This window comes from Panthera leo, chromosome D1 (assembly GCF_018350215.1).
Source record: "Panthera leo isolate Ple1 chromosome D1, P.leo_Ple1_pat1.1, whole genome shotgun sequence".
Taxonomy (NCBI): Eukaryota; Metazoa; Chordata; class Mammalia; order Carnivora; family Felidae; genus Panthera; species Panthera leo.
In genome coordinates this window covers 39,879,662-39,898,096 of record NC_056688.1, presented here as the reverse complement: position 1 = coordinate 39,898,096, position 18,435 = coordinate 39,879,662, and the positions used below count along the sequence as shown (strand labels likewise).

Sequence of the window (18,435 nt, the reverse complement as noted above, 5' to 3'; positions counted from 1 at the left end):
TACCAAAAAGAAAAAAGAAAAAAAAAAAGAAACAACCATGTGAGTTTTCTCTTTTGCTTGCCTAATGTGATGTATTTCTCGATTTTCGGTTGTTAACCCACCTCTGAATTCTCGGAATCAACTCCACTCGATAGCTGGATTTGGTTTGCTCACGTTGGCTTAGAATTTTTGCTTCGTGTTCCCTAGAAGAATTAGCCTGTAGTGTTCCTTTGCTGTCCTTGTCAAGCGCTGATATCAGATGACGCTGACCTCATAAGACAGGGAAAGTGTTCTTCATTTCATATTCCTCTGTTTCCTCATTTTCCTTGGCAATCTGTGTTGGTTTCTATGCAGAAGGTAAAAGAGCCAGCTCTCCCTGTCTTGAGAGAGTGGCCTCGTGCGGGTTAATTTCGGATTTACATTTTTTGGCTCTTGACTTTTCATTTGATCCTCTTAGTTTCTAGTTCTGGGCTGAAATTTTCTACTTTATGATTTAATTTCTTGAACATAATAATCACAGGGTTTTTTAAAGTAGCTATTTACCTCAGAAAGTAAGTCGTACTGGTGGCAATTACTTTCACTTGTATTCAAAGTACATTGTGTAATTTTCACTGCCTCTCCCTGATATGCTAATGGATACAAATTATAAACAATGACAACAGAAAATGTCTAAACTGGATGGGGTGTCCCATGAGTACTTTACTGCTTTTCTGGAATCCATCACCTTCTTTTGGGAGAGACTGGAAGTCAGAGTCAAGCTATTTCGGAAGGAGATGACTTCAAACCATTAACTTTTGAAGTGTCAGAGACCTCTAAAGCCTTGAAATGCTCTTTTGTGTTCATCTCAACATAAAATGCCAAAGTTATCTGAAAAGAATAAAATTCTATGCCAACAAAGTAAACAAAATCAACTTCCTCATTGTAGTTGTAGGAACTACTAAGGGGACTTAGCCAATTCTGTATCGCAAATTTTTGATCTTGAAGGACTCCAAAGCAAGCATGTACTCCAGTGAGGCAAAAGGAAAACAAAACATGATGAATTGCTAAATGCCCCATGGTTCTAATATCAGATGATTTTAGCATTTTAGGATCGTTAGTCTCTGCTCAGATATCGCCTCATCCAAGATGTCTGAGCAGCCAACCTGTGGCGGCCCCTCCCTCTTCGATCCCTTGTCCGGTGTTTGTTTGTTTTCATAGCACTTCACCGTAAGACATTTTATGTCTGCTTATTTGTTTGCCTCCCTCCCTTAGAATTTAAGCTCCATGAAAGCAGAGATTTTTTTTTCTGTTTTACCGTTGTAACCCCAGCACCTAAAATAGTGTGTGGTACTCGTAGGCACATAAAAAGCATACAAGGGTATCCGTTGTATTAACTTAATAGACACTGGGCTTCCTTCTGTCTCTAAAATTCCACATTACTCCTTTGAGGACGTTCATGAGCCCCAGAGTCACTAGGAAAGAAAATTCTCTACTGTTTTAGGTCTGGGCGTGGGGAATTTAATCTGTGACAGGGACCCAGAGTCTGAAAGACATAGCCCAGTCCAGTGTTCTGAGTCCAGTGGTTTCTGTCAACTTCTGCATTTTAACTTCTATATCAGTACTGTCCCTACCGAGAGCACCAGCGACCTTCTAGTTGTTAATTAAATATGCTTTTAAGAACTCATTTTCCTTCATCATTTTTTCTTGAAACTCATATTCTCTGGCTTCTATCTGAAGCCAATGACACTATTTTCCACTGATTTTTCCTGCTGCCTGTTTCCTGTTTCCCAGTCTGCTTCCAAGTTTCTCTCTCCTATGCCTGTCCTTAGATGTCATCGTTCGTTCGTAAAATCAACCTGTATTACAAGCACCCAGGATATGGAAGGTTCTGTTTTAAACACATCTTTGATGAGATAGACAAGTTTACAGTCTAGTGAAAAAAAAGAGAGGAACCCCATGGATGGATGAATGAATAAACAGTGTTATAGACACACACGATGGAATACTATGTAGCCATAAAAAGGAGTGAAGTATTGATATATGCTATATTGTGGCAGGTGAACCTCCAAAATATTATGCTAAGTGAAAGCAATTAGCCACAAGAGGTCATATATTATATTATTCCACCTATGAGAAGCGCTCAGAACAGGTAAATCATAGAAACAGTGTGCAGACTGATGGTTCCACGAGCAGTGCAGGGAGCAAGAAATGAGGATCAGTGGCTTGAAGGGTTCAGGTTCCTTTCAGGATGATGAAAATATTTTGTAACTAGAGAGAGATGGTGGTTGCACAACATTGCGAATGTACTAAGTCAGAACCAAATGAACCAAACTGTTCATTTTTAAATGGTCTTATTTTATGTGTCCTGTACCTCAAAAAAGGGAAGGAACAACTAATGACTAGAAACAAATGAATATATAAGAAAATATCAAAGAGTGATAAATTCTACGAGGAAAGAAAAGCCAGTGATATGATAGGAAGTGATGGCAGTGTGGGGAATTACTGTCAGTTGAGTGGCCAGGAGAATGAGGAGGGGACGCTGAGGGGGGACCTAAATTAACAGAAAAAGATCGAAAGACCTGGAGGAAGAGGGCTTCCGGCGAGAGAACCACTAGTGCAAATCTGCAAGGCAGAAACAAGAGTAGTAAAGTTTGAGAACCAAAAGGGGGGTGGGTGGGGTCTGGAGCCTAGAAGGGGAGAGGGAGAATGGAATGAAAGGGGGCCAGAGAAGCAGTCAGAGGAAGACCATATGCGGAGAGACTGTAGGCCATAGGAAGGAATTTGACTTTCGTTTCAAAAATACCTTTGAAAAGACCCTTTGAGTGCCAAATAAGTAATAAATTCTAGAGGGCCAAAAGGAGAAGCGGGAAGAACCATCTCCGGGCTCTTTTCAGTAGTCCGGGCAAGAGATGATGATGCTGGCTTGGCAGCGTGGACACAGAGTAACACAGCGGATCCAGGAAACGCTGTGGAGAACAGACCAGACGGACAGCAGGTTGGCTCTGGGGAGTGAGGGAAAGAGAGGACTGAGAGATGACTCCCAGGATTTAAGCCTGAGCATTGGGTGGAAACTAGCACCGCTTTCGGACCTGAAAGACTAGGGGAAGGAGCAGGGTTAGAGGAGAAAGTCATGATTTCTAGGTTGGGCATTTAAATTTAAAATGTTTATCAGACATGCAATTGGAGAGACCAGATAAGCGTTCGGATATGTGAATCTGATATCTAAGGAAGAGATCAGCGCTAGAAGTAAAATATGGGGGTCATCAGCATAGGACTGGTATTTCAATCTATAGGACTGGATGAGTATAAATAGGGAAACTCCCAAGACCAGGCCTTAGACCACAATACTTAGTGGTCTGGTGGGGATCTTCAAGGAGAGGAGCAAAGTTTGATGGTGAAGAGCGGGGGGACCCATGAGTGACGAAGTTCATCTGCAGAAGCAGCTACTGAGAAGACAAGAAGGAATAGAATCCACAGTACAGATAGGAGTAAGAGTCCCTGAAACAGAGTATGGCCTGAAATATGGCTATGGTGCAAATGGGTGTAGAGAGGAAGGGGCTCCCTCCCGAGAAAGAGGCGAGGCCACCCGGTAATGAGTGAGAAAATGAATATACTAGTAGAATGGGCAGATGGTGTTAACTAACCTTTTGACACACGAGGTCCTGAACTGTAAGTAAAAGCAGCCCCTGCAGTAATAGAATTCCTCCTCCATCCACCCACCCCAGCATTCAGCTGCTCAGGTGCAGGCATGCGTCAGCACTTTATTTAGGCTTGGGTTTTACCAAGTACCTAGAACAGAGGAATGGTTACAACGATGGATCTGGAATATAAGCAGAATCAGAAGGGAATGGATGCTGTGAGAAAGTAGGAATATGAGACAAAATAAGCTGGAAGGGTAATGGGTGGGTTGCTGAAAATCTTGATTAGTAAATAATGAAGTTATCGTTGATGACAATGTCAAGAACGCAGCCATGGGAGTGGGTGCCTGAAATGAAGCACTCTCGTAGATTCCTTTTTTTTTTTTTTGAGAAACAGAGTGAGACAAAGCGTGAGCGGGGGAGGGGCAGAGAGAGAAGGAGACAGAATCTGAAGCAGGCTCCAGGCTCTGAGCAAGCGGTCAGCACAGAGCCTGATGTGGGGCTCGAACCCACAAACTGTGAGATCATGACCTGAGCCGAAGTCGGACGCTCAACCCACTGAGCCACCCAGGCGCCCCCAAGATTCCATTTTTGAACTGCTGTTTTTATTTGCTTGTTTTGGATGATTTCAGTCAGACTCACAGCTTTAATTATCTATAACTTTGAAATATCTCTAATCCAAACCAACCTTTTGGGATCTGGATTGATATATCTCATTGTCTACATGACAGTCTGAGCCCCAAGTCACCTCTAACTCAGCATTATTTAAGATCAAATGCATTTTCTTCATTCATATATTAATTCAAAATTTTGTTTGAAATATACTCTGTGCTAGAAACTGCTAGAATCTGGAGAATCAAAAATAAATAAGACCTTACCCTTAATGGGTTCCTTCTACTGTTTTTCGTTTATCAATAAATGGCGTTGATGTCACCCAATCATCACTCAAGCCAGAAGTCATCTGAGATCAGGTTTCCTAGAATCTGAGATGAAGATTCCTATGAAAGTGATTTATTGAGGGTACTATTCTTGGCAGGAGGAGAGTCAGGGAAGCAGTCTAGGGGAAGGGAGAAAAGCTAAACAAGGATAAGATCTCAGCTAGAGAGGAGATTGGCGTGGTCTCACCAGGAGCTTGGGGCACAAATTGCACAACAGAGTTGGTTCCCCCGGAGACAAGAAGTCTGGCATTTTGTACCCCCTGTCAGTCAGTCATTGCCTCTTAGAGGAGAAGGGAATGGGCTGAGGCGGGTATTACAACTTCCCAGATGAGGCAGAAGGCTCCGGTTCAGCTGAGGGCAGGTCTCCAGAGAACCAACACCCACAGCAGCTGGAGGACAGATGCACCAGCCTGGTGAAGGAAATTCCAGTAGGGCACCAACAGCATCCACTATAGTCCACCTCTTGAACCACTCAGATCCGTGTTCAACTCCTGTTGTTCATTCCACTCAGACCTGTCTTCTCCAAGATTCTGACTGGTCATAATTTCTGGGAAAACCTATAAGAGGAGGGTTGCTACAACTTGATGCTACAACCGGTCTCAAGGACTTGATAGACACCATCCCCTCACCCATTCTAGATTCCCCTCCCTCTCAGCTGGCCAGGTAGCTTGCCTTGTGGGGTGAGCCCCTGGTTCCCATGGCCTTATCCGGATGTGGTTTGCCATTTACAGTTAAAACTGGGCATGAGAGTATTCAAAGAAACCTCAGTGGCTCGCCTAAACATAAAACATATTCTTCACTGCCCCCATTATACAGTAGTAGCCTTTGTAATGATTAGGGCCAGGTACCCCTGCCAGTATAGCACCTCTTTTCTGTGCCTCTGAACTGCCAGCATGAGGAGCCCAAAGTGGCTAGGTGCCAGCTAGTGCTTTAAGTGTAGTGACACTCTTACAGGTCTCTTGGTGGAGGCATTTCTCCCTCTGAGACCCGGGACCTGTAGATCAACAGAGCCTAAAGATACAAAGACAGAAGGTACTAATTCTCCAAGTGGGTCAACAGAAATGATAGAGTGGAGCCATTCCTACATCCTCCGTTTCATTCCCAGATTCGTGTATTCTACCTGTTGGAAATACAGTAGCATATAAGGGCCATTGGTTTAAAGTCTATACCATATCCTGACGAATAGTACCCCATCCTCACAAGTTAAAATTTGCAAGCTGATGCCTCAGTTCTGCCTTCAAGAAGCCTATCGGGCTAGCATCCTCTAGATGGTGCTATATGTGGTAAGACCAATGAATACCATGGTCATGCCCCCACTGCCGTACTCCTCTGCTTTAAGGTAGGTTCCTTTACTACTAATCAGGATCCCACGTCAGTAAATCAGTCTCTCTGCGAGCTTTCAGGTAGTGGTCAAGGCCAAGGCCCTTCAGGCAGGAAAGGCAAACCCATACAATATATGTCAGTGCTGCTGGTAAGGATGAAACATTGCCCTTTCCAAGGTGTCAGGGACCTGGTGTAAACAAATTGCCACCAAGAGGCTGGTTGGTCTCTTTGAGGGATGGTGCCATGTCAGGAACTCAGCTCTAGTCTGTATTGCAAGCAGATCAGACATTCAACAAGCAACAGTTCACTAAATTAACCTTGGTGAAAGGGAGACCATGCTGTTGGGCCCGTCCATAATTTCCACCAGAGTGGCCAAGGACAGAGGCTAGATCAAGTCATCATACCCGCTTCTTAGATGCTCTGTCTCAACTCAGTAGCATTACAGGAACTGTTTTGTCAACAGTAGACGGTTTTCTGCCCCAGGTGGCATGGCCTTGGCTTCAAAATCTTAAGGGTCTTCAATGCAACTTGTCTCGTGAAACTTTGCAGAGGCTGCACAAAGCAATTTTTTTTCTGTATCAGAGATTCTTCTAGTATGGGATCTTCCAAGTCATTTTGCCCAGGTGGTAGGACTGCTCGTACCCCATTCCCAACCTACTGCAGTGTCCTTTCTTGCTCTGGGCTCTACCGCAAACACAAAATGAAACAGAAACAGCCTTCTGTGTCACCCAGTAAATGAGTCAGATTATTCCACCCAAGAGTGGAAGATGCTGCTTCCAAAACCTGAAGAGACCTACCAAGCTTTGTGCTTCTTTAGTGATAAGAAATGCAAGGTGCATTAATTTGTGCTTAAGAGATATTCTACCATGCTCCATAAAACTGGACACCTAAAAACGTGTCAAGCCCAGGGCTCCTGGGTGGCTCAGTCGGTTAAGCATCCAATTTTGGCTCAGGTCATGACCTCACAGTTTGTGGGTTCGAGCTCCATGTCGGGCTCTGTGCTGACAGCTCAGAACCTGGAGCCTGCTTCGGATTCTGTGTCTCCCTCTCTCTGCCCCTCTCCCGCTCTCTCTCGCTCTCAAAACAATAAATGGATATTAAAAAAAATATTTTTTAAGTGTCAAGCCTGTGAACCATTTATGGGGTTTATCTTTCACTCTCTGGATGGAGTGTGTCCTTCCAAGCCTTCGACATACTTGCCACTTCCTGCTCATCAGATCTTAGCGTGATGTTAATGTTACTACATTATGCCTTATAATTTACAGCCCTTGGAATGTCCATACGGCCCAGGCTTCTTCAGAATTTATTGTGACAGCATCCTTACATAACACATAACACTGGGGCAAGAACATGAATGTGTACTGTTGTCTGTCCCACGTGGACACCAGCTACTTCTGATCCTCCTCCTCATTGGGTATTAAAAAGAGTGCATTTGCCAAGTCAACAGCAGCATATCGTGTACCTAAGTCTATAGTAAAGATAGTCTATTCGGCACCACAGCCCCAGCTGGCGCTACTACTTGGATGAGTTTCTACGGCACTCCATCATCATCCGCCAAGATCCATACACTTTTGTCAGAGGCCAGACTTACGAACTCAATTCCCCTATAGCAAAGTTCACCGGCATACAGATCGTCGACTCTTGAAACACCATATAAAGCTCCATTCTTCCAGTAAAACAAAAGTTGAAGAAGAGTTCAGGGACCCCAGAACTAGAAAATTAAAGTACAGATGGCCTCAACTTATTTTTTAAATTAACCTAAAACAGTAGTTTGAATGAAGCATGCGCACACGTGTGTGTGTGTGTGTGCATGTGCACACGCATGCATTAGTAAGAACTTAGGTCACAGGCAGTTAAATGAGCACTTCCATATTGCCGTGAAGTGTGGAACTGGGCGCTTACCATGACGCTTTCTCAGTGGACAAACGAAATACATTCCCGCGTCACGGCGTTCCCCAGGAGGAAGCCACTCTTACCCAGGATGCATCATGCTGCCAGCCCTCCTCACCCGGCCAACTCCAAACAGCGATTAGCTCCCATTTTCAGCCAGTCCTTAATTTTTCCCCCTATACAAGCTTTCTTTGCCCCCGTCCTACTGTAATCTTAACATGAGCTTTTTGGAGTTGCTTGTTTTCAGATGAAAACCCTTGGCTTTACAAATTAGTTGAGTGTGTTTGAGGCAAGTTCCATGGGAATTTTGTGGGCCCTGCATTTGCAGCTGGACACGGTAATATTCATTTCTGGAGCTTTTTAATATAAGGGTGCTGTGATGTTGTCATTTGTGGAGGGTTGCACGAGCAGTGACTGCGTTATACCAGTAGGGACGGTTCAGCCTGGATTGTTTCATTAAGAGCTGTACCGTCTGACAGCATGCCAGGGATGAGGCATGCCTGGAAACAGGAAGGTTGAAAAGGCTTTGTGTTCCTCACCTAACGTGTCTTTCTCTCTTTAGTCTCCCCCAGATATAGTCTTCCCAGCCTCTTTGGCTGCACAGCATTTCCTTCTGGAGGAAGAGAAGCGAGCAAAAGAATTTGAAAAACTTCTAAATACACATATTGATGAACTGCAAAAACATACAGAATTCACTCTTAATAAATACACCAAGCTAAAACAAAATAGACACATTTGAGCTTTTAAACTCTTTTATTTGCTTCCCCCACCCCAAGAAAAAAAAAAAAAAGCTCTGGCAAAATATTTACAAAGCTGGATAATGCAACTGAGAAATTTTGTTCTGTTTTCTTGAGTAAATCATTTCTGTTAGGCAGCTAGAAAATAGTAGGTATTTTGTTCGAGAAAGCTGTTTGTATTTCTGCATTAACATAATAAATTCTTTGGCTATAGAGTTACTATTAAAAAAACATGACTACTCCAAAAGAGATTTTTTTTTCCAGTCTAAGGAATATTTTGGAATTAAGTATGGAGTTTTTTCCCCCACTTGAATCATGTATACTGAAAACCCATTTCCTCTGTAACAACACAAAATGAGGGAAAGGGAAAATGCTGCATTTCAAATATCCAGGGCAGCTCAGTTGTACTAGGTTTGAAAACTCAAGAATTTTTCCAAATGAAAAAACCTTATTTTGAGCTCTGTAAACATCCTAAATTTCTGTTCGAAATTTCTTGTAAAAATAGCTTTACCGGTTCTACAATCATCCTTGTAATGTCTCTCTGTTTTAATACAATTAAGACATGGAACGTGCTGTTTACACATTTGAAATGTATGTACCAGCCAGAGATTAATGCTTTCCTGTTAGTACTACTTACTTCACGGAAATGAACAAGACAGAGAAGATCTAAAACATTGCTGCTGTTACAATCTTCCTTGTAATACCTCTGTTTTTCATATAATAAAGCGATATGAAATTCTGTGAATGAAAACTTAAATGCCTAATCTCTATGCAACAGTAATAACATCGTGGTGGGCAATAAAATTCAAGTTACAAATACATACGCATGATAATCCATTCTTCTTTCTCGAAAAATGACATTTACATAAAGATTATGAGAAATCCCAAAAAAGTTACGCAAGGTAAGTCCTACAACTTTTATAGTTTTCGTTTTCTCTTCTAAGAGACTGAATCTCAGCGTACCCGAAGAGGAAGTCAAGTTGTCTTTAGATAACAGGTGTCATGACAGGTGTCATGTGAAAAAACGCAGAGCCCCATTCACTTGAGGGGACGGGACCGAGTAGTTTTGGAGAGCTCTTGATATTTGCCAAAAGCCTTCACGTAGCAATGTTCATTTCAACTCAAAACATGCCTGTGAAATCAGCAAAGCTAGTATCCTTGTTCCTGGGACTTGAGCTGTTAAGAAACTAGAATCAGGGTAATCAAGAAAATCAGAAATACCCAGCTTCCAATGACTGGCTCCAACTCTTCCTGCTTCCCAGCGTCACCTTTCGTAAGCAAACAGCGAACAATGCTGTATCCACAGACGCCATGTTTCATGACAAACCATCAGAGGGGTGCAAAGCTTTTAGTGTACCCCAAAAGACCCACATGAGGAAAATAATAAAAGTTATGATGATTTAACATTATTTAGTAATTTCTAGCCTGGACACAAAGAAAATAGAATATTTTTCAGTGTTCTCTTTAGAAGATGGGAAGAAAAAGTATGTTCAGGAAAAGGGCCTTCCATAAACAATTCTAAAACCTTTGTATCTGTAATGCAAATGCAAACAGCGCAAAAGCTTAAACATACATATCTTTATAATCCCTCAAATCTGAATGCCACTTCATTCCCTTCCGGGTTGAGACATGATTACAGATTGCAGGCTGAAAATAAAGATCTAGGCTACAGTGTTCTTAGAACTTAGCAGTCAAGAGAGCATGAACTTGGAGTATGTCCAGGACTAACAGTGAACTTGTTCTTCTGGATTATTATTTCAAGTCCCTAAGCAAACTTCCTTTAAATCACTAGTTCAGCATTGCACTTAATACCGGCTTTCTTAAATCAGTAGTTTTCAGTATTTTTTGCTTAACAGCAGGATTCATTGTTCAAAAGGAATCAAACACTAAAGCCCAACATATATATAATCAAGATAAAAAGCAAGCAAGCCGCTCAGTTTGCATGCTGAGAGGAGGGAAGGAGTGCGGCTCCCTGCTGCTCACCCTCCCTCCTCAGTCTCTCCCACCCTCCAGGGACCAAAGGGATTTCATGGAGCAGTTGTCCCAGGCAGGATGGGAGGGATTGGAGGAGAGGCAGGTATGCTCTGTATTAGCACACAATACATTTTCCCACAGAAACCGTGTTATGGATAACGGTTATAGCCTCCTCCCTACGACAGGAGCCATTTTGACCCATGGTTCAGCTAAAATAGGATGGAAGGAGAAGGACAGAAACAGGTGAAAGACCGATGGTGCCATCCAACACAGGAAGCTGGCTCAAAGAGGAAGTGTGACTTGAGTTAACTTTTGCTTCATAACAGCTTAAATATATACTCCTATTTCTGTTATTCAGGAGCATATTAAATGGTCTGCGAATGAAGCAAATCTGGGGTAGGGAGGGGTGGGCTGCTGGAAAGTCGGAGATAACCCCAAATTTTCAGTTAAGAAGATAGACAACTCTTGATTACCTGTCAGGGGAGCACCTCTGTTGGAGTGGAGCTTGCAGCATCCTGAGGTGCAGCCCCACCTAGGCCTTGACTCTCTCCTCCCACTCTGGGAGAGCAACCAGAGCCAAGCGTCTCAGGCCACCTAATTAGAGAGGCCTTCCCTGGAGGTGAGTTTCTCTAGCTAGGTCCCTGCTATGCCTCAACTATGGTCAATCTGACCCAAGCAATCTAGAAGCAACTGTAGTTTCAACAGTGATATGCGGTTATCTCTTCCCCATCCCATTATCTCAGTGCATATCAATTTCCTCTTTGTATACGTGCCTCCCGTCTACAATTGGCCCGAGAAGATTCTAAAAGATCCCCAAAGAGAGGATTAGTATTAAGCTTCCTAGCCTCCCTCGTGCTCCTAGCACAGGTCCTGATCATGGGAGAGATTGGGTAAGCAGTGATTGATAGGCGGTTGAATCCAGACATGGTGGATACGTGTAGCAAAGGCGATGAGCAGAGCAAATTTGAGGCGGTTTATGGAACGATGACAAAACACTAGGGGTATCAAATTGTCGGCTGCGGAAGAGTACGTAGACTGTGAGTTTGAACACTGGTGGATGTGAGGGGGATTTTCACTCCTACTTGACCTCGTATAGGACCATCTGAGTATCTACACTTTTTATGTTTCAACTAATATCTAATAGGAATCCAATAGAGAACATTAGCCATGGTGCTTAATAGAGCCAATGAAACCCTAAGAATCCTAGGACGTGAGCAATATGGTAGAAAGAGTGAGAAGGCCCAAGGATTTAAAGCACAATTAGCAACTGAACTGAAACTCTGCCCAACCCTTCCAACCCTGTAGCCTAGAGCATCACCAGGTGCTAAATTCTAAAGGATAAAATATTCCAAACTGATAGGAGGTTCTTCCCTCCTAAAGTGAGGCTATATACTGTGGCCCAGGGATGACCATGAATGGGCCATGGGCCTACTGAGGGAAAAGCCTGGGGAAACGTTTTCATGACCTCCAGGGAACTCTGAGGGCAGAGGTGAGCCAAAATATCAGCACGAGTCAGAGAAGTCAACCAGGCAGTGTTCAGAAACTGCCCTTCGCCACCATCCTCCAACGTGGGTCAGGAGGGGTCACGGTCTTAAAATTTTTTTAATGTTTATTCATTTTTGAGAGACAGAGACAGAGCGTGAGTGGGGGAGGGGGAGAAAGAGAGAGAGAGAGAGAGAGAGGAAAAGAGACACAGAATCCGAAGCAGGCTCCAGGCTCTGAGCTGCCAGCACAGAGCCCCACGTGGGGCTCGAACTCACGGACTGTGAGATCATGACTTGAGCCGAAGTCAGCCACTTAACAGACTGAGCACCCCATGCACCCCAGTAGGGGTCAACAATCTTATAACAAAGATAAACATGAGTCAGAGGCAGGCAGGCAATTAGTGTTATGGTGGCCGACAATCTCACATTGCAGACTGCCAGGTAATCTAGAATAGCAAGGTTTCAAACAGGGAAGGCTTAGAATGAAGGAGGTGCTCAGAGCCACCAAGCTGGCCCCATAACCGGACTAGAAATTCTTAAGTCTTAAAGGTTCTCAATACACCAGGACAGCTTAGATCTATTGGAGACAGATGACTCTTCACACCTTGGCCCGGTGACCTCAGCAAAGCTTCCGTTTCCCTGTGAACAGTCGTAATACTACCTTGGTCCAAGGATTGTTGTGAGAGCTGAAGGAGATCATATATAGAAAACCGTTAGAGTCTGGAACATAGCAAGGACTCCAGAAACACTAGCCGTTAGCACTTGTTGCCATCCTCGCCCTCTGAGGCATCAGGTCTGAGCTCGGAAGACAAAATACATCCTCCAAAAGAACAATCTGAGCATTTATCGAGGACCGTGTGCTGGGCGCTACAATGTAGATTAAACTTATTTAATCGTTAGCAGTTTTATTAAGCAATAATTTACATACCGTAAAATTCATTTCCAAGAGTATAATTCAGTGATATTTTACTGGGTTTACAAAGTTGTGCAATCACTACCACGACCCAATTTCAGAAAATCTCCATCACCCCAAAAAGATCCCCATGCCCATTTGCAGTCACTCTGATATTTACCTGAACGTTGCATATAAATGGATTCATATAATATGTGGGGTTTTTTGCACCTGGCTTCTTTCAGTTAGTATGTTTTTGTGGTTCATGTTTTAGCAGGCACCCGTATTTTGTTCTTTTTTTATTGCTGCCTAGTATTTGGTTGTATGGATAAACCATATTTTGTTTATCCATTTCACCCGTTGATGGACATTTGTTGTTTCCAGTTTGGGGCTATTCTAAATAAAGCTGTTATGAACATTCACATACAAGTCTGTGTGTGGACATGTTTTCATTTCTGTTGAGTAGATTCCCGGGACTAGAATTTCTGAGTCATATGGTATATTCATTTTTAATTTTCAAAAGAAACCGTGAAAATGTTTTCTTCTGTAGCTGTACCATTTTCCATTTCCACTGGCAATGTGTAAGGATTCTAGTTCTCCATATCCCCTCCCATACATGTTCTTATCTATCTGTTTCATTACAGTTCTTCCAGTGTGTGAAGTGCTATTTCATGCTAGTTTTAAGTTTTATTTCCCTAATGACAATCATGTTGAGCCATCTCTTTGTGTCCTTGTTGACCATATCTTTTGGTGAAATGTCTATTCAAACCTTTTGTCCATTTTATAATTATATAAAATTTTATATATATATATATATATATATATATATATATTTTTTTTTTTTTTTTTAGCCAAAAGTTCTTTATCAGATACATGATTTGGATATATTTCCCCCAGTCTGTGGCTTATCTTTTCATTTTCTTCATGGTATCTTTTAAAGCACGTAAGTTTTTTATTTTGAGGTAGTACAATTCGATTTTTTCTTTTATGGATTGTGTTCTCGTCTTCATATCTGAGAAACATTTGCCCAACCCAAGATAACAAATATTTTCTCCTACATTTTCTTCTGAAAGTTTTTTAATTTTAAGTTTTGCATCAGGTTTATGGTCCATTTTGAGTTAGTTTTTTTTTTTAAGTTTTAATCTCTACCCTCATCATGGGGCTCGAACCCACGACCCCGAGACCAAGACTCACACACCCCTCCGACTGAGTCAGCCAGGCACCCCTGAGTTAATGTTTTTGTCTGATGCAAGGGTCTAGGCTCATCTTTTCACGTGTGGATATGCCATTGTCCCGGCATCATTTGTTGAAAAAATTATTCTTCCCCCCCATCAAGTTGTCTTGGTACTTTTGTTGAAAACTCAACTGACGATAAAGATGATGGATAAAGAGAAAGGTTTATTTATGGACCCTTAATCCTGGTCCATTGATCTGTGTGTGTCTGTCCTTAGGCCAGTACTATATAGTCTTAATTATTGTGGCTTTGTAGTAAGTTTTGACATTGAAAAGTGTAAATCCTCCAACTTACAAGATTGCTTTGGCTATTTTGGGCCCTTTGTACTTTTGCGTAAGTTTAAGGATTAGCTTGTCAGCTTCTCAATTGCCAAAAGAGGGCTGCTGGGATTTTGACATGGATTAAGATGGCAACTCTTTCCAAACTGATGGATACTGAATCTCAATTTGGTGAGAATTACCATCTTCATAATACTGAGTCTTCCAGTCAATCAGTATGATTGAACTATCTTCCCATTTATTTGGAGATTTTAAAATTTCTCTTAGAAATGTGGTATATTTTTCAATGTAGGAGTCTTATAGATTTTTGCTAAATTTATTCCTATTTTATTTTATTTGATACTATTATGAATGAGGTTGTTTTCTTAATTTCACTATATAGTATTCATAACTAATTACAGAAATAAGATCAACTTTTATTCTGTGATCTTGCTGAGCTCATTTATTCTCCATATAAGAATTTTTTAAATTTCTTAAACATGTCTAAATACAAGATCATATTATCTTTAGATAAAGATAGTTTTTACTTCTTCCTTTCCACTCTGGGTGCAGTTTATTTCTTCTTCTTACCTGATTGAGCTAGCTAGAAACTCTAATACAATGTTAAATTGAAATAGCGAAAGCAATCATTTTTGCCTTGTTCCTGATCTCAAGGGAAAGCTTTCAGTCTTTCACCATTAAGTATGATGTCAGCTATAGGGTTTTTGTAGATGCTTTGTTATCAGACTAAGGATGTTCCCACCTATTCCTAGTTAGTTGAGAGCTTTTATGACTGGGTGTTAGATTTTGTCAAATGCTTTTTCTGCACCTACTGAAATGATCATGTAGTTTTTGTCCTTTATTACTGTAGTATATTGCGTTAATTTATATTCTGGGATAAACTGATATTGCATTCTTGAGAAAAATCCTACTATAATCCTTTCTATATGTTGCTGGATTCAATTCCCTAATATTTTATTGAGGATTTTTGTGTCTATATGCATGAAGGATAATGCTCTGTAGTTTTCTTGTCACATCTATGTCTGGCCTTGGTATCACAGAAATTCTTGCCTCCTTGATTGAACGGGGAACTTTCCCCTACTCTATTTTCTGGAAGAGTTCATAAAGGATTAGCATTATTTCTTCAAATGTCTGGTGGAATTCAGCAGTGAAGCTATCCCAACCTGGGCTTTTCTTTGTGGGAAAATTTTAATTATCAATTCAGTGTCTTTCCTTGCTATAGGTCTATTCAGATTTTCTATTTCTTCTTGAGTCAGTGTGGGTGATTTGTGACTTTTAAATTCAATTTCACTTTTATAAGAACCCCTCAAAGTAAGAATCAGGCCCATTTTATTTGGAGACTTAAAAGATCAAATGATTTATCTCAAGGTCGGATATCTGGAAAATGGCCAGTCTGTGGGGTTCCAAAGCCCACACTGCTTCTGCCAGGCCACACTGCCTCTAATCAGACATGACCTTCTTAAAGTGAGCCCCACCTCAACGGATGCCACTAAAAACAGCCCTCTTTTGGGAATGCCCTAATCCCTCTCTTTCTTTTCTCAAAAACCTGTGCCTCCCTGGAGTCCGAGTTGCTGGCAACATGGATGCTGCCCACAGACCATGGTTCTCCTCCCTTTAAAGCCCCACTGAGAATTACTGCCTTACGAGTCCCAGCATGATGCTCACAGGGGTTTCCCGGTGGGAAGGCATCCAGTGATGAAGCAGCACTGAACAATTTAAACAGAACATTTTCCTCCCTTGCCTGCCAAGGAGGGAAAAAACAAAATGCCCAAGGACCTAAGTGATTAGAAGAAACCACACTTGTTTTGACACTGACAGCTGACAACTGATAATCAAGACCTCTGCAAGGTCACAAGAACCTTCTGTGTGACTTCCTAAACCCCGGTCCCTCACACAGAAATGATGCAGAAGAACGCATCAGAGACAAAATGTATTTGGCTCTATGTGTTTCACACAAAATAAAGAGTTAAGCTTTTCATTTATCTTGTCAATATGTCTTTTATGGTGAACTGCTTAAAGATTATTATACAAGATAAAGCCAAAAGAGCCCATACTAACATTCTCCCCATTTGGGTATGATTTGTTTTGGGTTTGTTTATTTCTGAAAACAAGAACATTACAGCTTTGAAATTCCTCATTTTCATCAGCTTGAGGAAAGTCTTCCAAAAGTCAGTACTGTTTGAGCTCCAACTATTTACAATTCTAGACATATCTCTTAACGGAGATCAATTATTTGATGAGTCATTCTCAAATGATTTTGATGGATAAAATTATGAGTAACCGAACGAAAACAGCTCTTTGGCTGCAAATACAAAGTTTGCCACATACAAAGTTTAATCTACAACCAAAGGTTTTTATATGAATAAGAGTTGAACCCAAGAATTTGGGGAGTATCTACATGTACGTGGGTGGATGTATATGTATATAGTGTATACACACATACATACACATGAAGCTCTGAAAATAATCACCAACAAAAATAATGTGGGAGGAATCCTTTGAAGACAAAGAATATGTTTATGACAGATTGTGGTGATGGTTTCCTGGATGCATACTTTCTCCAAATTTGTCAAATTATATACATTAAATATGTACAGCACTCTGTATGTCAACCATATCTTAACACAGTTGTTTAAAAAAACAAACATGAATCAAGAATATCTCAGAGCTTGGAAAACATACACATAGTTATGTCACTATTTTGAATATGAAAAATATGAGTACTGAAGAAAATATAGGATTTAATGGCCAAACACAATTGCTTCATTTTGGAGAACGTGCATTTATTTCATTGAAGATACTATCCTTGATGGATAAGGCACCCCAAATTTGGGGTATGTTGTTTAAGCCACCCAGTTTGTAGTACGTTGTTATATATATCCTAGCAAACTAATACACTCATATATCCCAAACTTGGAGCTGAGAAAGCCGACAATCTTGAAATGGCAATGGATGCAGATAAAAAGAACCCCAGCAAAGCCTGCTCTCTCTAAATAAAAGAAAGGGGGCAAGATAGCAAAGCAGAAAACTTCTACACAATAATAACTCTCATTTAGCCAAACACCCCAGAAAAAACTGTGGCCCACCCTCACCCACACAAGCAAATGTAAACAGCCTAGATTTCCAGCCTTGTCCCAAACCCCCTTCCAGAGTGTCCGAGAAGGCTGAGTAGGGAGGTGGAGACTATGTGGAGAGCCCCCAAGAGGCAGTAACAAGGCAACCACACTACCCCTCTCTGGTAAGTGATATCAATGAAGAATATGGAGAGTCAGTTTGCTCACCGTGGCTCAGTGGTTATGAGGCCACTCTTCCCCTACAGTGTCACTGGAGTCCATGTAAACAGCAGTAATGAGGCTCCCTTGCCCCTCCCAGCCAGGGTAGTATCAGCAAAAGACTACTGGGGGTGAGAAAAGACTACTGGGGAGCCAGAACCCTCACCCACTCAGCAGTAAAGAGGAAGCCCTCTCCCCAGTTATTAACAGAGGTCGAGTCAACACCTGGATTTCCACTACCATCTGACAATAATGATACTTTACCCCATTTCCCTGCTCAAAAGTCATCAGAGCAGGCCTATCAAGATACAAAATTTAAATAAAATCCAGAGTCTTATAATATAGTGCCCCAATATACAAGTTTAAATCAAAACTCACTCGTCATGTCAAGAAGCAGGAAGATCGCAACCTGAATGAGAAAAGACAATCAATAGGGGACACCAAGATGACACAGATGTTAGAGTTACCTGGAAAAGATTTAAAGTAGCCATCATAAAATGACTCAGCAAGCAATTAGAAACATGCTTGGAAACATAAAAATATAGGAAGTCTCAGCAAAGAAACAGAAGATCTAAAGTTAAACCAAATGGAAATCTTAGAACTGAAAAATACAATATCACACAAAAACTCGGTGGATGGGGTCTAAGGTAGAATGGAAGAGACAGAGGAAACAATCAATGAACAATAGAAATCACCCAATCTGAACAACGGAAAGAAAATAGAATGGAAAAAAAAAATCACCAGAAAAAAAATCTCAGAAATGTGTAAAACTGTAACAAAAGATCTCACATTTGTGTCACTGAGATCTTTTTTTAAA

At 41.5% G+C, this 18,435-nt stretch overlaps 1 protein-coding gene across 4 annotated transcripts in view; it reads left to right on the top strand.

The window, feature by feature from the left end:
* The window catches only part of DEUP1 (deuterosome assembly protein 1), an 82,198-nt gene extending 72,893 nt beyond the window's left edge, over nucleotides 1-9,305 (top strand). For 2 of the 4 annotated variants that reach the window (XM_042906207.1, XM_042906208.1), the window contains exon 15: nucleotides 8,310-9,305. In XM_042906207.1, coding sequence (XP_042762141.1) covers nucleotides 8,310-8,486 — 177 coding nt within the window. In that variant the 3' untranslated portion in view covers nucleotides 8,487-9,305. Of the gene's footprint in view, nucleotides 1-641; nucleotides 848-8,309 lie in introns of those variants that run through there. The other 2 variants (XM_042906211.1, XM_042906209.1) reach the window with 2 other exon arrangements.
* The last annotated feature ends 9,130 nt before the right edge of the window (nucleotides 9,306-18,435 follow it).